This window comes from Silene latifolia, chromosome X (assembly GCF_048544455.1).
Source record: "Silene latifolia isolate original U9 population chromosome X, ASM4854445v1, whole genome shotgun sequence".
Lineage (NCBI taxonomy): Eukaryota > Viridiplantae > Streptophyta > Magnoliopsida > Caryophyllales > Caryophyllaceae > Silene > Silene latifolia.
The window spans coordinates 321,181,485-321,204,934 of NC_133537.1; the positions used below are offsets into that span (position 1 = coordinate 321,181,485).

Below are 23,450 nucleotides of genomic sequence, written 5' to 3' on the forward strand. Positions count from 1 at the left end.
TTACCTATATTTCAATACGACAGTCAAACAGGCCATGAATCTTTCCCCTTGCTGCGTGTCTCATTTTTGCTAATCCTTTGTAGGGAACAATTGGCCATATATCCCTGTCCAAACTGCATAACGCTTATTGATCTTCAGACGTTGATGCCCGGGTCTCAGATTATGGCCAATGTCATCGATCTTTGGTCAGACTACTCAATCGCCTTACGCACGCGAACACCGCAATTGCTTTCAAGTTCGCGCTGTTTCTTTGGCCTAGGTCACGCTGTAAGTGTGCTCGAACTCCGCAAGTTATTTTGTGACAAACTGTACGTAACTTGTGATACAAGCTGCCAACCCCCGTCTATCATTTTTATAGGACCTAGCAATTGCAATTTGGCAAGGCAGGAAGAAAAACTTGGTTGTTGATAATTCTGAAGGCTTTTGTGCCTCGTGGGACATGTGGCAAGAGTCGTGTTCTAGTCCATTCCAACTGGACTCCGATATGGTGAGCTCAGATATCAATATAGAGACATTTACATACTGGAATTATACATTATTTGCCTAGAGTTTTACAGTATATGCTTAGAGTTGTACAATATATGCTTTGGAGTTATACATTCTAGGCCTGGAGTTATACCTAGAGTAATACCTGGAGTTATACACTACACTGTATATGCTTACAGTTATAGATTTTATGGCTAGAGTTATACATTCTATGGCAAGAGTTATACATTATATAACTTTAGCTTTCAGAATGACTAGAGTCATACGTTCAGTATTCTGAAGTTATACATTATTTTGTCTAGAGTTATACAAAGATATGCTTAGAATTTGATGAGTGGCTAACTTCACTCCATAACTCTAGGCATATAATGTATAACTTTAACCATAGAATGTATAACTCACTACACATAAAGTACAACCGTAAGCATATACGTATAATGTATAACTCAGGCATCGCATCGCACATAATGTACAATCGCAAAAATATATTGTATAACTCTAGAAATTGAATGTACAACTCTAGACATATAATGTATAACTCTAACTATAGAATGTATAATTCCAACTACGCACAATATGTATGCCTCTAATCTGCTAATTATGTTTTATAACTCTTAGATTTTTTGTGCATGTTTGTAGGTTTTCGTCCCCATTAGTTAATCGGCGATGAAGATCATTACTCTTGCACTTGCATAAATTTCCTCTCCGAGCAGATCGAGTACCTTGATAATCGTTCTTACGAGGACGATCTTCTGAAATTACCATACGGAGGGATTGCGCGTATTCATCGTAAGTCTTATAAAACCGGTGACTAGATTAATTACCACTCCATTTATTTTGTTAATTGGTCTTCCCCTTTTAAACGCCTTGCCTAATTTCCGCTTGGCCGATGCAATGGGAAAGTATATGGCCTACAAAGGGCTCGACAAAGGCAAGAAAGTTGAAGGGTTTCCTTTTGTCAACATTAAATTCAATGGCAGGGATCGGGACATACATCGTCAATGACTGCGTGGTCTTTACGTCATGGTTCATATGTTCTTTGCACCGTGGAGAGCCATTCGATCGTACCATAGGGACAAAGGAAATCAATGACCTCATGCGAGCGGAAATTGCTGCAACCATTGTCCTCAGTGACATTAACTTGGACAGTGGGAAGTCTGTGTTATCCAGGGTAATGACTTTTAAGGAGCTTAAAGACCGTGAAATGGAGGGGGAGGGTGATAAACAGAGGCTAGCCAAGCAACACAAGTGGAAGGAAGAGAGGTGTTGGAATCGCCGGGGAGAACTGTTCTGCTAAACGACCTTGCTCTAAAGTCAATTCAACCTATCAGACTCCACCTTCCTAAGTAGCCCTGGGCCGGACGCCGTGTAGTCGGGCCCTCTCAGCTGTTAATAGCCGCTTCCGGGGTAAGGGCGATGGCCTTGGTTGCACCACATATTGCGGGGAACCAGACGCCGACCTTACAGTGGTCGCCAAGATGCTGAAGTTGAACAAGGCATTAATTAGGGATATCCTGGTGTATCGCAAACAAGTGGTTGATTACGTTTTCCTTGATGACTACAAATTTCCAAATGAGTAAGCTGTCTAAAATCCTTTTGTTTTATCATATTAAGTTTTATCAATATAGAGACATTTCCATACTGGAATTCTACATTATTTTGCGTAGAGTTTTACAGTTTATGCTCAGAGTTGTACAATCTATACTTTGGAGTTATACATTAGAGGCCTGGAGTTATACCTAGAGTAATACATGGAGTTATATGTTTCATCACTGAAGTTATATATATCGTTAATGGAGTTACACATTCCTAAACTGCAGTTTATACGTTTCATAGTGAAGTTATGCAGTCATTTTAATAGCGATTACCTTCCCATTTAGTATACGTTATAGCTTCGATTAACACTTTGTCCGAACTACAATGAACCACTTGTGAGTTATGGCCGGCACGGAACAATTAATAGGTTGCAAATGTTGTCTATGCTCCCTGAGACGCCAATGGATGAAAATGTGATTGAGTGTTGGTCCTTGTTGCTTAATCGATTGGAGGTAGAGGATTGCGCTATTTTTCGTTCGTCTTTCTTCGGCATCCGTCATACGGTATGGTCCTAATCAATCCTTTAATATGCTATAAGAGTTTCACATACCCTCTTTAAAACTTTCACAGTGGAAAATAAGTCTAAAGTTATACATACCCTCCATGGAGTTAAACATTTTGTTTTGAGAAGTTATTAACAACCAGTATGAACTTAGGCATTCTTCATTATGCTATAAGAGTTACTGTGCAACTCCAATGCACAACCCCTATAACTCCTCTGGTATCCTCACACATATACTTCTACTTGAACAAGAAACAATCTTGAGCCTTGTACGAAACCATGTCCAATAAACACCGGACACCGAAAGGTTGTATAATATGTGGGACGTCTTCCGAATCGACTGTGGCAAAGATTTCAGCTTGAAGGCTGATTTAATCTTGTACCCATTAAGATTGAAGCCCATTATGCATGTGCGTGTATCAACTTTAATTCTAGGACGATTGATCTTCTGGACAATAAGTACTATTCAAGTCCGGGCCAATCGGAGATATGCAAAGCGTGTCACGTTATTGTAAGTAGAATTAAATTGTAATTATGTTCAACTAAAAAGTGTTGTCACCGCTTTTAGAATTTCACTTTTTGACATTCTTGTCTGTGCCAGGCGAGCCTCATGAGCGACTACCTGGAGTCTAGGGACGACGAGAAGAACAGAGGGAAAGACATACCGGCGTTCCAGTTCCGTCAGATCCAGTTTGCCTTGCATAAGCAAATGATCAACGACACCGAATCTGGCTTGTTCGCCATGATGCACATGTTAATGTACGAGGGTGATAGTTTTGGTCACGTTGATCTCGAGAGGAAGGTGAACCGTCGATATTTGGTGATCCAGTTGGCAGCGACGCTTGTCCTAGCTGACATGAACATCATCGGAGAAGGAGTTCTGTCCAAGGTCAACGGTTTCATTGCCGAGAAATTACAGATCCTGAAGCAAGTATAAGCCATTTAAAAGCGGCAGCGGAGAGCGAGATAAAAAACCTGCGAAAAAATAGAATGTATTTCCTTTGATTTTGTATTCTCTTTTTTTGCAACTCTAGTATGTTGTCAAGAAACTCCTTAACAACTTAGACAACTTTTTGGAATAGATTATTACTATATCATCTTGGTCAGTCATAATTAAAATCCAAGTTTTACAGATAAGTATTAGAGTTATACATGATGTGGAGTAAAGTTATACAAATTATGTACAGGAGTTATACAACACATGACTGCAGTTATGAAAAAAAGGCAAAATTTATTAGACAGCTAAGAGTTATACAAAAAATATCAAGAGTTATACAAACTGTGTACAAGAGTTATACAACATATGATTGCATTTATGTAAAAGGCAAATTTTATTAGACAGTTATGAGTTTTACAAAAAATAACAAGAGTTATACAAATTGTGTACAAGAGTTATACACTCTGTGAAGTACAGTTATCCATATATGGGTAAGAGTTTTACTTAATTCGTTCTTAAAGCCACTTTTAAATATTGGATATTTTGCCATGAACAGAAGTCATCAAAATTGTGTAAAAGAGTTATACAACATTAGCTTGAAATTTCACACACCATATTATCAAGTTATACAACGGAAGGTGCAATCCCCTTCAAAATAGAAAAAGCTAGCTATTAAATACCCCTTCCATCTCACCAGATTTTTTACCTTTTAAAGAAAAAAAGATTGTAAATAATTTGTTGAGACGGAGGTATTTTTCTACTGCCTACTACTACAGCATGTTAAGTTTCTCTATTCTTCTTCTTCGTCGTCTTCTTCTTCTTCTTCTTCTTCCTCTTCTTCCTCTTCTTCTTCTTCTACTCCTTCAGATGCTGGTGAAGACGGTGGATGCTCAAAGAATGGGTTAGGGCAGTTCCGTTTATCGTGGTGTGCCATTTGTTTACAGTTATTACACAAGAGTTTTGGCTTACAAGCCAAGGCAATGGCTTTCGCCTTAGCAGAAACCATTCTTTTACCGCTGCCTTTGTTTTTCGATTGTTTTGGTGGAAGTATCGTTACCTCGTCACTGGCGGGGCAACCAAGGATTTGCTCGAATTCCTGCTGCTTAGTTAAATCTTTCTTGTACGGTAAAAATTTCTCCTTGAACTCTCTAATTAAGGAGGTTAAGTTCACAACTTCAGTCACACTCGTGCAACGAAGTAAACCAATGGTTGCATGAACTTCTGACCACAACTTCACCATCGCAACTTCTTTTCCATCAGCGCTACTATTAGAATCCGTTTGTTCACCATCACATTCTGATAATCTGAATTGCAATGCATCTTTTCTCCATCTTGTAGAAACGTAATCATCTGGAATTGTCTTCTTCCCGTTAGCCGACAAAATCCATACTATATGTCGGCACAGATATCCCATCCTTTCAAACATCATACAGCTGCAACGTGTAGCCAGTGTACCTGTAATAAATTTAAATTATGCCATTAGTAGTCTTATACATATAATAATAAGAGTTAAACATTATCAACGTAGAGTTATACATATGGCAACAAGAGTTATACATTCTGAAAGCTAAAGTTATTCAAACTCTAATCAGAGTTATACTACAAATAGCTGCAGTTCAGTGAAAAATTGAATAAATTCTAATGTTATTCTGAAAGTAGATTTTTACATATGGCAACAAGAGTTATACATTCTGAAAGCTAAAGTTACTCAAAATGTAATCAGAGTTATACTACAAATGACAACAGTTCAGAGAAAAATTGAATAACTTCTAATGTTATTCTGAAAGTAGAGTTATACATATGGCAACAAGAGTTATACATTCTGCAAGTAGAGTTATGCATATAATAAGAAGAGTTATACATTCAGAAAACTTAAGTTATTCAAAATGTTGTCAGATTTATACAGCAGATAACTGAAGTTCAGTAAACAATTGTATAACTTCTATGTTCAGACCATGTAACTTTGGCACTATATCTAGCAACTTTAGTCAAGTACCACATAAAGTTTATGCCAAAATGTTGTTACCTGGGTTGTACTCTACGTTGAAACTTTTCTGTCTGATTGAATCCTTTACGACAGTCACTTCAACTCCATCGACTTCAGCATAGCCCCCGGTCTTACATGTATCGATTGAGCAAATGACCTCTACTTGGAATTCCTTGAAAACCTCACGGGTATAAACATTTGACGCATATTCCTCTATGGGTAAATGCGTCCCCGTTGCCGGTGTTGAGTGTCGGTTTTCATGGTCAAGTCTCTTCTGCGTATGCCGTTGATGGTCCATAGCGCTTTCAAAATGCATCCAAAACTCCACTAACGCATTCGACTTCGCTCGAACTTCTTAAAAACTATTACTGCTCTCTGATCTCTGGGTTGTCCTCATTACACCACCCATGTTCAAGTCCCTGCAATGTGCCATCACCCATTGGCTCCTTTTATCGTACGCTTCTGTAAACCACTCTTCGTTCACAAGACCATGCGCTTCCATTATTTCTGCCCACCTACAGTCAAAGGCGTCTGCTTCTAGGTTGTCGTCCCATATAATGTTGTTCAATTTCTCAAGGAATTCCTTATAATCCTCCCTTGTCACCCCGAACTTCGATGGCACCTTGTTCATTATATGCCACATGCAAAATCGGTGGCGTGCAGTCTTGAAGGCAAGGGGCGGCCTTAATAATGCCCGCATCCCGATCGTGATAATGTACTTGGGTTCCTTTCCACCCATAGCATTCAAAAACCTGTTGAAAACCCACTGGAAGGATTCATGGTCTTCATGGGCAATCAATGCCCCACAGAATGTCACTGACCGCTTATGGTGATCTATGCCAGTGAATGGCGTGAAAATCATATCGTACTTGTTTGTTGAGTATGTTGGGTCGCGACGACTTTGCGCATCTCCAAAAATGGAGTAGTTCCTTCTAGCGGTTCTGTCAGCCCATATTGCCCTTCGAAGGCTGTTATCCTTGTCAACTTCATAATCAAAATAAAACCCCTGCCTATTTTGTGCCATATTCTTGAACCGGTCAATGAACAATTGACCGTCCCGTTTATGGATGAAGCACTTCACATCTCGGTGGAAGTTCTTAAAATCAGTTAAGGATGCACCAATGTTCTCGAACCCGTTTACGAGTTCCTTACACATGTTGTACGTCCTAGTTGCTCCTATCCTCAACTGCAGTGGACAACAAATCCCGATCGATTGCCGATTAATAACCAAGAATTCCTCAACTATAACTCTTTTTGACTTTTCTTATAACTTCATGAAACATATGCATAACTCCATTGATTGATTGTGCAACTTCTTATTATTTATAACTCTTAGGTTTACATAACTCTATCATCTCGGTGTATAACTTTAGAAGTTTGTCATTCAATTAGTGGAGGTTTGATTAATAGTAAACTAACCCTTGAGTTGTACATTATAAAGTACTTGTGAAAATCTTGTATGTTCCGCGACATCTTTTGAAACTGACGATCCTCACTCGATACAAGCTCGTGATTATGCCCCATGTGGAATCGGTCAATTACTAGTACTCCATTCTTCATAAATAGCCTGACATGTGCTTTACACCCTACCCTCTTGACTGTATATTTCCTCTGGTTTGCAGTTCTTTTTCCCCATTGCATTTCTTCTTCCCTAATCCCGGCCTCATTTTTTTTAAGTACTACCTCTCTTTTTGGGACATATGTGAATCCCTCTCTGTTGCAAACCAACAACTTTGACTTGATTTCACCGTCGCGCCATTTTTCGTCGAGTACTTCCGAACATCAAACTCGGACGCCAATGCATAAACTTTATAGAATGTCACTGCCTTTTCGATTTCAAAAAATTGTTGCCCTACACAAGGTGTAAACTCCGCTGCCAAATGCTTACAATACTCAGTTTTCGCTGCCTTACGACCATCTGAGCAGAATCAAACATCCATGAAATGATTAAGAAATACATAACTCTACGCATATACTGTATAACTCTATGCACAGACTGTATAACTCTGGGCACAGACTGTATAACTTTGGGTATATAATGTATAACTCTGACCATATCATGTATAACTATAGTCACACTCTGTATAACTCTAGTCCTTCGATGTATAACTCTAGGTAGATACTGTATAACTCTAGTCATACAATGTATAACTCTATGCACAGACTGTATAACTCTAGACACAGTTTGTATAACTCTAGTGATACAATGGTAACTCTAGTCACAGTCTGTATAACTCTAGTTATACATTGTATAACTCTAGTCACAGTCTGTATAACTCTAGTCATACAATGTATAACTCTAGGGACAGACTGTATAACTCTAGTCATACAATGTATAACTCTATACACAGTTTGTATAACTCTAGTCATACAATGTATAACTCTAGTCACAGTCTATATAACTCTAGTCCTACAATGTATAACTCTAGTGACAGTCTGTATAACTCTAGTCATACAATGCATAACTCTAGTGACAGAAAACAGTGGCACTGCATAAGTACACTGTATTATTGAAGTTATACATATACGTGTCACAGTTTTACATAAACCCACTGAAGTTTGCCATCATTTTTTACCATGAACAAAAAGAAAAAACAAATCTAATGAACAATGATGAACACAAATGAAATAACTACAAGCTACAATAATGAACATCAATCCAAAATTACATATAACGAACATCAAGTATTCTTGAATATCAAGCTACAATAATAACGTAGACACAAATACAAAAGCAAACAACTCACCATCGAAGGCAACTTCAATCTGCATATGATCCATTTCACAAACACTCACCGTCATTTTGATCGTCTTTCTCTGATGAACAATGACAATATTTTGATCTTCAACAAAGCGAATGAATGTTAACGGATGAACAATAAAGTACTTTATCTGATAACAATTAATTATCTAATGATCAAAGAAGTAGTTTTACGATTGGGATGAAATTTCTCTTCCTTTTTGATGATTTATCTTTGGATTTTACAGATTTAGGTGAATTTGTATGGTGATTTTTATGGGTTTTGCTTGTGTGAGAGGTTTTGAATGGTGAATTAAGAGGGAAAGCATGCAAACTGATATATTTGTGTTTGTTTAATGCTTTTGTACGTGGGATTTGTACCAAAAATAGAATGAAAACAGTGTGCGGTGGACCCTCTTTCATACAACAACCATTTTTTTTTTTGCTCTAAAAACGCCCCCTCTCTCCTTATCTCATCCCTTCAATCCCTTCATCCAAGGGTTCTTATAAGGACTTAGGGCCTTATATGGTATCAAGGCCTTATAAGAACCCTTCTCTCTCTCTCTCTCTCTCTCTCTCTCTCTCTCTCTCTCTCTCTCTCTCTCTCTCTCTCTCTCTCTCTCTCTCTCTCTCTCTCTCTCTCTCTCTCTCTCTCTCTCTCTCTCTCTATATATATATATATATATATATATATATATATATATATATATGATGAAGTGGAATTTTAACTATAGTCATTGTGTTAATATATTTCATAGACTTTTGTTAGTAAGGTATAGTTGTTATAGTGCTTACGAGCTTGGCTTGGATGAATCCTTCATTGACTTGTAGTGACAAGTAGTTAGCGGAATATGTGTTGTTTTTAGCTAGAAGCTACATGTGGTCCATAATTTTTGTTGGGATAGTAGGAGTAGCGTGTTGAGAAGGTGTGTTATATTGGTGTACGGGCGAGTTCGGTAGTAATAAAAAGGAACCTTGAAGGACCTCTTTTGCGTACAAGAACCTTGGGTCTCATGTTGTTTTGTCAGGGTAGTTGTGCGAAGTGTGGAGAATGGATTAGGCCGAGGATTTTTCCATGAACTTTAAATGGTGAGAGGTAGGATTGGTAGTATGTCAATTGTTATAGAGATTATTTCATGTGGGAATAGCTATCGGTGTTTATAGTAAGCGATAACCGATTATCGGCGGGACGAGATGGTGTTAATGAACAAAAGTAGGTAAAGACATAGTACGGAGTGGACATTTTGTGGTATTACTTGTCGGAAAGGAAAGAAATCATAAAGTAAAGTTGCAGTCGTGTATAATTGTGAGAGTATTGAGGTTGTTGACTGGAAATAGACTTTATAGTGTTGAGTGTGAGCGAATTTCGGGGACGAAGTTCATTTTAAGGAGGGGAGAATGTAAATTTCATTTTGATAGATGCCCTTATTTTGTGAATATCATTAGTATTGGAGTGTAAGTATTGTGGGGCGCATAGTGACAATGATAGACCGAACGTGATTTTGGTCGTGATGCTTGGAAGTCGGGTAGTGTCGTGAAGCTTGATAGGTAGAATGTTGCGGTGGTGTGAGCCACATGTGAAATTGACCTTATTCTTTGAGTTAGTGATATGAGTTGTTGAGACCTCTTTCGTGTTAGTGTTTTTTTAGCTTTGTGAGAGAAGAGTAAGGTCGAAGGTGTCTTGTGAGAATCGTGTATGACCTTCGGGGACGAAGTTCGTTTTAAGGGGGGAAGACTGTAATAACCCATACTTTCTTAGCGGTGTACTCGGCCGAGTAAAGCAGAGTACTCGACTGAGTGGCACTCACTCGACCGAGTGAATGGACCGAGCGCTCTCTGGGAAGTTAACCTAACTTGTGTTGTGTGCCACTCGGCCGAGTGGTTGGTGCCCTCGACCGAGTGCACGGAACCAGCCTTGTTTTCGCGTGTGGGCTTTGTGTTATTGGCCTTTGGTATATAAGCTTCCTTTCACATTTTTTCCTTCATTCTAAAACCCTAAACTCCCTCTCTACTCTTTAAACTCTCTCTAAATTCCTCAAAATCCCACATAACTTTATCTTCTCAAGATCTCACCTTGTGTTGAAGATTTGCGTTCAAGATCCATCCTTTTTCAGTTGTTTACATTTGTAAATGATTATTTACCCTTTCTTCCTTTATTGATATTCTTAGTGTAATACTCTGTATTTAATAAAAAAAAAAAATAATAATAATAATAATAATAATAATAATAATTTATTTATACGAGTTATGTTGAGACGGGATAATAATAATAATAATAATAATAATAATAATAATAATAATAATAATAATAATAATAATAATAATAATAATAATAATAATAATAATAATAATAATAATAATAATAATAATAATAAAAATAAAAATAATAATAATAATAATAATAATAATAAAAATAATAATAATAATAAAAATAATAATAATAATAATAATAATAATAATAATAATACATTATACATGTATTATACTCTCACCATACATATATACATATTACCCCATCCAACCAACCTTATCCAATTGAAATCCACAAAAATCCACTATCAATTAGAGAGAAAAAGAGAAGAAAAGGGAGATTGTATTCCGTCACCTCGCCTCGAGATCGTAAGATAAACCGTCTTAAACTAGTTTTTACATTATTTATTTAAGACCATTGACCCGCCTTGACCCCGACTCATCTTTGACCCGTATCCTTGACCACCGTTGACCGTGTATATGGGCGTTTGACCGAGTTGAAATATGGGTTTTTGTGGGTTTGTGTGTCGCGGGTTAGGGCGTGGGTTTTGAAGGGGTTGCGGGTTGGTTTGGGTATGAATATGGGAAGATCTAGGTCGAGGGTGGTGAGAGGTGTCGAGTGGTGGTGGTGGGTGGTTGTAAGGGTGGCTGTGGTGGCCAGAATAAGGGGTAGAAGGAGGGTGTACGAACGGGGTGTTGTTGTTGCATCGTTGCTTGTTGTTGCTGCTGCCGTGTTCTTGTTGTGGCTGCCGGTGGTTGCCCCATCGTGGTGGGTGACCCTTGAACCCACCGTGGTCAGGCCGGTGCATTGGTGGTGGTGGCGGCCACGGTGGTAGGGGTTTGTGTGGGTGTGTCGTGAGGAGGGTGTTGGTGTTGGTGTTTGTGGTTGTTGTGGGTAGTGTCGGCAGTGGTGGCCGTGGTTCTGGCCGTGGCCAGTGGTGGTGGTCCACGGTGACAGTGGAGGTGGTTTCGGGTTAAGTCGGGTTTTTGAGTAAATAATTAAGACGGGTTGTATTTTAGTTATTGATTTGTTTACGTTTATGTAATTCACTAAACATTTATATTAATAAAATGTTCTTTTATTGAAGTTTTGAAACACTACCTCGGGAAACCGATATGGAAACGCTCCAATTATCTTGGCCGGATAATCGGGGTGTTACAAAGTGGTATCAGAGCAACGATTTTGGAACCTAAACCAATGAACCAAAAATTAACCTAGGAGAGTCTAAGTAAAATGAACCTGACATGAGTACAATAGGAGTTCGATTTTGGATGGGTAGGCGCCCTCATGCCAAAGCTAGTGCCTATCGTCTCAGTTGGACACTACAGGGGTAGTTAGGAGTATGAGAATCGTGATGTGAATCGTAATATGAATTCATCCGTGTTATGGTATTAATGTATGTTTGAATATGGCATGGAATATGATCATTAGTGAAAGTGGCATGAATATATGTATGGTGAGAGTATAATACATGTATAATGTATTATTATTATTATTATTATTATTATTATTATTATTATTATTATTATTATTATTATTATTATTATTATTATTATTATTATTATTATTATTATTATTATTATTATTATTATTATTATTATTATTAGTATTATTATTATTATTCCGTCTCAACATAACTCGTATAAATAAATATGATAGAATCGTTTATTTAGAATATGATAACATGTGATGGATGGATGAATTGAATAACGTGTTCTAAATATGATTATTGTGCTTTGATGTGAGGGACGGTAGTCCCAAATCTTGGCATGTAGATATCGTTTGCATGTTTGAGCTTGTTAATTTTGTTGTTAGAGTATAAATGGTGATGATTGTTGATAGAATAGTGATGCTTTTTGGGGTAATATACCAAGGATAGTGAGTGTGAGGCCAAACCCAACCGAGTAGAGTAGTACTTGAGCGAGTTGACCAGTGACTCGACGGAATGGATGCATCACTCGACCGAGTGGACAGTTCACTCGACCGAGTGGACAGTTCACTCGACCGAGTGGACAGTTCACTCGACCGAGTGGACAGTTCACTCGACCGAGTGAACCTGACACTCGACGGAGTGGACAAATTTGAGAAATTGGAAAACTTCTGGAAAGTTTCCACTCGATCGAGTAACCTGTCACTAGACCGAGTTGAGTTGCACTCGACCGAGTACCCTGAGTACTCGACCGAGTGGGCCTGTTTAGTCGAGAAACTTGTGTAAAATTTGTTTTCCTACCTTATCTTTTCGTTTCTACCTCGAAGCTCGTAACTTCGGTATTGATTTATCTTAAAATGATTCAAAATTTTCATATTGTGATTTATTGTTTGAATTACATCTTGCTAATCCACTTTTCTTGACCCATTTTCTCAAATTTCGACCATGTAGTTGAATTCATCTTCTTAAATTTGCAATTCGAAATGTTTTATATATACACATGCTTATTCAAATTTTATCAAATAATTGCATGACTTTGTTCAGTTACATAGTAATGGTTGATTTTCTATGTCATTAGAGTGGTCAAAAATCGAATTTTTATGATAAATTTTTTTTCCACCATGGATGAGCTTAGAAACTTGTGCTTTTGAGTCGATAACAAAATTTTCATGCTTGTTGTTGGGTCATATTGAACAAGAAAAGCTTAACACTTGTTAATGTCGGATTTTGACCTTGTATGCAAAAAATTTCAATTTTTAAAAGTTTTGACTTACCTTTCATTTTCATGAGTGAACATTGTTTTAATCGTCTTATAAAGACTACCGTTATCCCTAATAGTTTGGTATATTGTCAAAAAAAAATGAAGATTTTGTTGCATATTTTGCCTAAAATTTTGAATCAAGTAAGGAATATGAACAATTTTGATTTTAACCCAAATATAGTTTAATAGTATTATGAAGCTATAATATTATTTTGGAATTTTGTAATAAAAATGTGTGAATCAAAATTTTTTCGTCTTAAAAGTTGGCAAACTTCCCGAAAATGTTGTGAAAATATAAATATGCTTTGATTTTTCGCTCGTGAAGTACTTCGTTTATTCCTTATTATTCTAATCTTCGATTTCAACGTTTTGTGAAATCGTATATAAGAAAATTTTCGTCTTAAGATTTTTCTTTTGAAAGTGAATGATACAACTACCCAGATTTTTGATTTTTCTAAGTTAAATTTTGTACCAATCTAATAGTAATATTTTGAATTTGGCATGTAATGACATGCACCATTCTATGACGGATTTTTCCGTGTTAAAATTTTCGAGAAATTTGAGACAAATGACCTTTATGTTAAAATTTTAATATAGCATTTTGCATTTGAGTAAAATTGAGTAAAATTGGGTAATGAGAAAGAATATTTTACAAGTTAGTAAAGTGTTAAAGTTTAGTCTTGAAGTTGCATCGTTTTACAAAGTTCATCATATTTCAAGTGTGCTATTAGGGCAATTCTTTTGGTGTCGGCCATTGATTTCCTATCCCCTACCATGTTATTTAGTTTGCTACCTTTTCTTGTCCGTTCTAGATTATTTTGATTCTCATCACCCTATCCGTGAGTTAACCCGAGAGTTCCGGGCATAGAGTTGTGTGTGAGCCTGTAAGAGTGTTTTCTCACCCTAGCCTTAGGCATATGTTTCCGAAAAGATAAGTGATTTTGAATATAGTCATCAAGTTTGATAAATTGGGAACACGAGGACGGTAGTTGGCCCATGTAATGCTGTGAGTATGGTGAATTGATCATAAGAAATAACTTATAAATGATGAGTGGAGTGCAATCAAAATAGGATATTTAGCGGTTGTGTTGACTCATAGATAGTGAACACAATTTGAGACATGTGAGAGTGACCTTTTAGCACAACTCGGATGTTTTGGTTAGCGTATGGTTGAGCTAGAACTTGTGGAATTGATGAGGAAATAGTTGAGGTAGTCGGAGTGTCTAAAAGAGAGTGATAATATGAATTGCAAAAGTAGTTGGGGGATGTGATGTTTGGCTAAGGAGATAGTGTGAGTGTAATAAATAGTGATAAGATTTAGGAATCGAGAATATGAGAGAGGGAGTGCTATTACGAGAGATGAGTTGGACATTTTGTAAGTGGTAACCGACATTCAATAAGGAAATTGTGGTGAGTTTTCAGTGAATCAGTGTGAGGTGACCTAATCATGGATGAGTTGAGTTCTAATAATCGGGATATACATGGTTGTGGATTACGTAATACGAAGTTTGAGCTTATAACCGTCAGAGTAAGAGTGGGAAATAAAGTGACCGTTAACCTAAGTACATAGGAATGATGTGTGAAAGTGGTTGGGTCGGATTCCGACCTTGAAAGTGGTAGTATAAATTTTGTTTGTAAAATTGTCTCCCAAGCGTTATTGTGAAATGCCCACGGTGTGCATCGTCATTGTGTTGTTGTGCTAAAGTAAGTGGTGATGTTGTTACTATTCCTTGAGAGTGATGAGTGATTAGGTCGTGGCCATGAGATAGTGCAAACGTTGTGTTTACCGATGTGACTAGAGTGTCGCACTACGGTGCAATTGTTGGTGATGAAATGGTAGGTTTGTGCTGGTAGTATACCTTGGATGTTTTGTTTATGTTGTATAGTAATGACGGCCATAAGGCCGATATCTGTGTTTGATTCGGTTGTTTAATGGTATATGAGTCACCATCGGGATTTATTAGCATTTGTGTGATGAAATAGGAAGTTTGGAACCGAGTTGAGAATGGAAACATTCTGCCCCAGGTGGCACTTGACCGAGTGGTCCCCTAGACGACCGAGTGGTCGCCTACTCGGCCGAGTGACCTTCTACACTCGACCGAGTGGATTGCTATGATCCTTGTTTTTTGGACATTTGACCAAATATTGAGCATCTACCCTTTTGCGGTTTATATTAGTTGACTTGTGTTGGATGACCCTAATTGATCTTACATGTGATATGTGTGAATTGTTTACGCTTGATCATATGGTGTAGAATTTTGCAAGTAATGGAAAATCGTTGATTCGACATGAGTTGGTTGATGACAGAATTGATATGATAACCTTGTTTGATGTATGTTAATCGACGTGAGTTCATTTCGTTGCATAAAAGTAAGATGAAAAAAATGTAAGTTGTGTGTTGCATAGTGATCGTTTGCATGATTGTGATTGTAGTCTTCCGTATGAGCGGAAACGTTGGTGATAGATGGGAATGGATGTTGAAAACACATGTGTGATCATATGGTGGATTTGACGCGGTATATGTGTGGCATGGAATCCGGAAAATTGGGAATGTTGAGCATAGTTGAGTCACATGACTAGTGACGTTGTATCATTTGGCTGTTTCATAGAGTTTGCATGTTTATGATTGATTGGCATACATGTACATGTACGAGATTATACGTGATTTATATACGTATAGTAATGATCGAGTTATACCCCGAGACTTATGCGTGGACTTAGAACCAATTGAGTTGGGTGTTGTTATGGGATTAGGGTTTCGAACCGTGGGCGGGACCTTGTACCATGACGTTTGGGAGGCTCGTAGAGTAGGGTTATACCAATGGCATTGGAACTATATTTGATTTATTTATGGATTTGCAATAAGTATGAAAGAATGTGGAACCTGGAACATAGTCATTTGTGGAACTTAGGAACGAGTGTATGAGACTGTATTTTTGAGCATGATAGTTGAACTTCGGGAAGAAGTTCTCTTTTAGGGGGAGTGAATGTAACAATTTAGAAATTTAGGAAAGAGAAAGTACAGAATGTGAAAAAGTAGTGAGAATCGAGTGAAGAACTTTGGGATGAGTGTGATGTTTAGAAAGAGCGTATACGGTTGATAAACATGTGATGTGCGAGAGAATGCATGAGATTTGAGGAAATGAGAGAGTGAGGTGAACTTCGGGGACGAAGTTCTTTTTAAGGGGGGAAGATTGTAATACTCCGTATTTAATAATAATAATAATAATAATAATAATAATAATAATAATAATAATAATAATAATAATAATAATAATAATAATAATAATAATAATAATAATAATAATAATAATAATAATAATAATAATAATAATAATAATAATAATAATAATAATAATAATAATAATAATAATAATAATAATAATAATAATAATAATAATAATAATAATAATAATAATAATAATAATAATAATAATAATAATAATAATAATAATAATAATAATAATAATAATAATAATAATAATAATAATAATAATAATAATAATAATAATAATAATAATAATAATAATAATAATAATAATAATAATAATAATAATAATAATAATAATAATAATAATAATAATAATAATAATAATAATAATAATAAGGGTAGAGTTCCGGTGAGAACGGGGCTTATCGTGAGAACTGTGAGAACAACTCTCAACCGTCCATCAAATAAGACTCACTAATTTGAGATAAGACGCGTTTGCTCTTAAAATTTCATGGAAAACAAAAAATAAGAGTGTACATGTCAGCAATATCAAGCCTACGTAACAAAATCAAACCACACGAAACAAAATCAATCGATTTCATCATTAATCCTTCCTTAATTTGTAAATTTTTGTCTTTCGATATCAAATTTAGTGATATAAAATCGTTTATTCATCATCAATTGTTGTGTTCGAAGCACAAATCAGAGTCAATTTGTTCAAACTTTTGCATTCATCGGCTATTCAGTTATTTCAAGATCAAAACTTTGTAAGAAAAATCGGAATTGATTTGGTCATTCATCTGGAATTATTGTTTTCTACAGTCAATATTGAGGTATGTTCATTCAATATTATTTAATTCCTTTCTGAATCGTTGTTGAATTGATTTTATGATGATGTTAAAGTTGAATTTGATTAAATTCAACTTAATTTCGGATTTGATTAAATTTAGTTAACTAGATGTAATGTACAGAACCATAAAAACATTAATTTTATAATGAAAAGTGTTAAATTAGGGTTTATAGTTTGTTTGTTTGGTTTTAGAAGGATGATAAATGCAAATGTACTTTGTGGTGAGAAAAAATGTACTAAAAATAATTGGAAAGGAAAAGTGTGCAATTTGAAGTAACTGAAAAATAATTTTGCATGTAAAAATAATGTCTTTGTGTTGTCTTTGTACACGTTTCATAAGGAAATGTCCAATCAGTCTTAGTGAAATGTGCATTATATATAATAAGGATGTGCAAGTAATTATTACCTTTTGCAAATGGTCTTGCAACTGTTCAATATGTCAAATGACGGTTTGTAACTTGCTTAAGTGGTGAAAAGACACAACTATTCACATTAATTTGAATATTAATTCTAAATGTACATTATATTAATTATAAAAAAACATGTTCCATCAAATAAATTGTCCACTATCTATAGTATATTCATAATTTGCATTTTTACGATAATTAGGTGCAACTAAAATATCATTAAGCAATGTTTGGAAAATGTACATTATATTATATTTAAAGGTACATTAAATTATTTAAAAAAGAACATGGAACATTATTTGGAAAATAAATGTGCTTTCAGTTTAATTCAAATGTCCATTACGTATATTTATAGTGTGAATATCTTTGTTTTATGCGAGAGATTTAACTAACATAGATAACTTCTCCCAATTTATTAATTACCATGATTATGTTTGTGGCGGTTGAAAAGACACAACTGTTGTTCACCAAATTTAATCTCTTATACTTTGAATTAATCCACTATATAAACCAAGGAGTACACAATTACTTTTCCATCTTACCTTCATTTCTAAAACCTTTTCCAATAACCAAAACTTTTAATCTCTTCAGAAAAGTACTTAATTTTCTTAAAAAAAAAACAATGGACTACTCAAAATGCACGATAGTTGCCTACAAGAATGATGCTCACAAACAAAATTTCATAGACCATTATAGGGAATGGAAAGTAAGCCAGTTTTCTTCAAACTGGTTTGATGGAGATGACATTCATGTGGAGATGGATGTACCATCTCCCGAGAGTCCTTTACATTATTTCCTTACTACTCAACCTTTGCTCCGAATTTTGTTTGAGCGACTTGGGAGGGAGGAAAAGAAAAACATGGCAATGGTGTGCAAGGGCTGGTCGAAGTGGTTCCTTATAGGAATGGAGCCAGAGGTAAAGGAAAGGGATTATTAACGAGAGGTGGTTCGGGAACAAACAAAATGGTATAATCAGCTGTCACAAAGGATCGGCTCCTTGAAAGATTTCGCCTTTGCACGACTCTATCTAGTCGTGCAGAAATAATTAGACATCATAAACAACAAGCACGACAATTTAAAAACCAAAGAGAAGAATATGAAATTGAGGAGCGATCTGGTGATGAGGGTTATTATGACTCATTGTTAGATTGGTTTAGAAATATATTAAGTTAGTTTTCTATTTTATTGTTATTTTGTATTATCTTGTGTTTTTTTTTTTTCAGTATAAGCCTTAGTAGGCTTTATCATTTTGAAAGCCTTAAATGGCTTTTGTAAATATTTTACTAATATTAATGAAATAGTATTGTGTCTATTTGTTTGTTTTCTTGTCATTAGCATTCAATACATTTTATATATGCTCTATCAAAATGGACAACAATATTTCCTATGAACATTAGCAGTAAAATAAATGTTCCTTTAAAGGCATGATAATGGACATTCGAAGGAATACATTATATATGAACCTTTATTTGTACGAAATAACTTGCTTATGTGGTGAAAAGACGCAATTATTCACATTAATTTGAATATTACTTCTAAATGTACATTATATTAACTATAAAAAAACATGTTCCATAAAATAAATTGTCAACTATCTATATTCGTAATTTGCATTTTCTGATAATTAGGTACAACTAAAATATTATTAAGCACTGTTTGGAAAATGTACATTATATTATATTTAAAGGTACATTAAATTATTTAAAAAAGAACATGGAACATTATTTGGAAAAAAATGTGAATTCAGTTTAATTCAAATGTCCATTACGTATTTTCATAATGTGCATATATTGTTTTATGCAATAGATTAAAGTAACATAGATAACTTCACCCAATTTATTAATTACCATGATTATGTTTGTGTCAGTTAAAAAGACACAACTGTTCACAGAATTTAATCTCTTATAATCAATTAATCCACTATATAAACCCAAGAGTACACAACTAGTTTTCCATCCTACCTTTTTCAATAACCAAAACTTTTAATCTCTTCAGAAAAGTACTTAATTTTCTTAAAAAAAAAAAAAACAATGGACTACTCAAAATGCCTGATAGTTCCCTACAAGAATGATGCTTACAAACAAAATTTCATGGCCCATTATAGGGAATGGAAAGTAAGCCAGTTTTCTTCAAACTGGTTTGATGGAGATGGCATTCCTGTGGAGATGGATGTACCATCTCCCAGTCGTCCTTTACATCATTTGCTTACTACTCAGGCTTTGCTCCAGATTTTGTTTGAGCGACTTGGGAGGGAAGAAAAGAAAAACATGGCCATGGTGTGCAAGGGCTGGTCAAAGTGGTTCCTTATAGAGAACGACCCAGAGGTAAAGGAGAGAGATTATTACCGAGGCGCGGTTCACGGAAATGAAAATGGTGTGATAACTATCGTAAAGAATAATCGGCTGCTTGTGGAGTTTCGCATCTGCACGACTATGTCTAATCGTGCAGAAATAATTAGACATCACAAAAGACAAGAACGACGATTTTTAAAGGAAAGAGAAGAAGAATATGAAATTGAGGAACAGACGGGGATGAGGGTTTTTATGACTCATTTGTTAGATTAGTTTAGAAATATGTTGTGTTATCTTCATTTATTGTTATTAGGTATTATCTTGTGTTTTTTTTTTCAGTATAAGCCTTAGTAGGCTTTACCATTTTGAAAGCTTTGAAATGGCTTTTGTAAATATTTTCTAATATTAATGAAATAATATTATGACTATTTCTTTGTTTAATGTCATTAGCATTCAATACATTATATATATGCTATATCAAAATGGACAACAATATTTCCTATGAACATTAGCATTAAAATAAATGTTCCTTTAAAGGCATGATAATGGACAATGAGCATATTAGAATTGGATTACTGCATATTAGAATTGGATTCTTTGCATTATTGATGCAATAATATTCAATATACTTACTTACTTAACTCTTTGTTGAACCGGACAATGAGTACAAGTGATGCAACTACGTCTTCTTCTACAAATAACAGCTTTAAAACACCAAGGACAATAATTGAAACATTAAATGCACTCCAAAGTACATTCCATTTCTGTCCCGGAGGAAAAGAAACTTAAAGTAGGACAAGTATTCGAAACGCTAGAATCAGCAGAGTTATTCTACAAAGAATATTGTACAATCTGTGGGTTTACGCCAAGACTTGCAACAACAAAAAGGATTAAAGGCAATGAGTTACCAAACAGTTTTGCATTAAGGAATGTTGTCTGCAATAGGCAAGGTGTAAAGGAAAGTAGGAAAAGGAAGAGGACTGATACTGATACCGATACTGCTGAGAATGATGCAGAATCTGATGTGACAGACATAAGCCGTGTGAGGCCGATTACAAGAATTGACTGTCGTGCATTAGTGCAGTTTAAATACCAAGAAAATGGAACTTATATTGTTACCAGATTCGATGAAGCGCATAACCATCCACTTGCTTCGCCTGAATCTACAATATTCTTGAAAGGAAACCGAAAAATGACAGAGGTACAGAAGCAATTTGTCACAAAGGTAAAGGTGTTAAAACTAGGTGGTGTGAAAGCCTATAGAGGTTGGAAGGAGCTGTGTGGAGGTTACAACAACATTGGGGCTACTGAGGTTGATTTCAAAAACTTTGTCAGGGACATAAAAACCTACATTGGTAATTTTGATGCACAAATGTTTGTTGAAAATCTTATAGGGAGAAAAGACACATGCAGTTCATTTTACTTTGATTTTATAGTAGATGAAAACAAGTGCCTGGCTGGAGTGTTTTTGGCAGATCCGATCTGCATAAAGAACTACATGCTGTTCGGTGAGGTTTTATCAGCAGATGCTACATATAGAACAAACAAGTACGATATGGTGTTTGTGCCTTTTACAGGAGTTGATCACCACAAAAGGTGCATAACGTTTGGAGCTGGGTTGATAGGTGATGAAAGTATTGAGTGTTATACATGGCTGTTCAAGACATTTTTGGAAGCAATGGGCGGGTGCCAACCGAGAATTATAATTGCGATCGGGACAAATCAATGAAGTCGGTGGTCCGGAAGTGTTTAAGGAGTCAACACACAGACTGTGCATGTGGCACATAATGAAGAAACTAAGAGAGAAAGTCAGTTATCAACTGTTTCAAGATGAGGATTTTAAGACCATGCTCAATAGGTGTGTTTGGAACAACCAACTTGAGCCTGATGAATTCGAAGAACAATGGGGGAAGATAATGACTGATTATCAACTTGTAGAACACTAGTGGTTTTCAGATTTGTACGATCTCGGGAACAAAGTGGATCCCCGCCTACTTTAAAGATGTTTCAATGTCGGCTTGATGAGGGTTACTTCTAGGTCCGAGAGTGAAAACAGTTTCTTTGACGGAGTTCCTCACACCTCATTTGACCCTTGTTGAGTTTTGGGTGTGCTATGAGAGTGCCTTGGAAGCACAAAGACACAAGCGAGTCCAAATTGAACAGTGACAACAAACACTACGAAATCCCACGAAAAACAAAGTCAAACCTTGAAGTCCATGTTTCTGAAATGTACTCGCACAACATTTTCAAAGACTTCCAAACGAGAATTGGTTGCGACTTTGTCGATTGCCGTTTTAAAGATGTGGAGAAGATTGATGAGACAAAAATATATATTCTAACAGACTTGCAGATGCCAAATAAGTCATGGAACGTAGCATATTCACCGGATAACATGGAGATTACTTGTTCTGTTCTATGTTTCGAGAGAATGGGCTTGTTGTGCGGCACGCCTTTGGATTCTACACAACCAAGATTTTCAAAAAATACCGAAACAATTACATAACGCAAAGATGGACAAAAGCTGCAATGAGTAAGCCTTTCTTTGACAAAGATGGCAAAGCGATAGATGTCTCTCGAAAGTTTTTCGACCAGGAAAAGTTTGAGTCTTGAGCTGTGGCAAGAGGTTTATTCTTGTGTCGGCGTAGCTGGAGTGTGATGATAACGACATGAAGCTTTTGATTGAAAAACCGAGAGATATTAGATTGGATATGATTAGTAATGAAGTGTACCAGCAAAAAATAAAGACAAGATGAAAAGAAGAAGAAAAGTACGTGGGCTGCAAAATACCGAGAAGTTGGTGATTCATGTTCCTAAAAAATCTAAAAACAAGGGTAGGACCAAGGGCAAGAGAATTGAATCACAAATGTTAAAAGCCCTAAAGAAGAGAGGAAAAGAGAAGAGGTATTGCAAAACATGTGGCCGGCAAGGACATAACTCTAGGACTTGCAAAGAAACAAACCATCGACGGTATGTATAATTTGGTTTCTTGTTAAAACATATTACATTAATGTTAAATAATTATTAAATTATACAAGCATAGCGCATAGTGTTTACCTTCCAAAATCATCAATCTTATATGGAGGCACATAAGCTCTTTGTGCAATGAACATTATGGTTGTTCTAAAGGCACATATGAGAATTTCAGCAATGTATATTTGGTTAACATTAAATCTATTATCAATTTAGTTGTTCATTTTGGCCATTTTCTCCTTATAAAATCTGATATTTAATTTACATTTTGATGCATATTCACCAAATACTACCATGAAGATGACGACGATGAAGGAGATGAATCTGATGATGTGGAGGACGACGATGAAGAAGATGAATCTGATAACGAAGTGGAAGGTGCAAATTTTTGACTCAAGGATAGACATCCATAATATACACTACGAGAACATCCTTAAAGGCTTGTATGCACAATTCGATTATACTGCCAAAGTACATTACTCTTATCGGGAAAGTATATTACATTTTTATTAAAGGATCATTATTGTTGTTC

The 23,450-nt window shown here is 35.8% G+C and overlaps 1 protein-coding gene across 1 annotated transcript; it reads left to right on the forward strand.

Annotated features, from left to right (window-relative positions):
* Positions 1 to 20,687: 20,687 nt before the first annotated feature.
* Positions 20,688 to 21,677, forward strand: LOC141620675 (protein FAR1-RELATED SEQUENCE 5-like). Its single transcript, XM_074437484.1, has one exon. The coding sequence runs from the start codon at positions 20,688 to 20,690 to the stop codon at positions 21,675 to 21,677; it is 990 nt and encodes a 329-aa protein (XP_074293585.1).
* Positions 21,678 to 23,450: the final 1,773 nt, after the last annotated feature.

Bases quoted from the DNA above. Each gene is read 5' to 3' on its own strand.
- LOC141620675 (XM_074437484.1), top strand. From the start codon at position 20,688: ATGCACTCCAAAGTACATTCCATTTCTGTCCCGGAGGAAAAGAAACTT.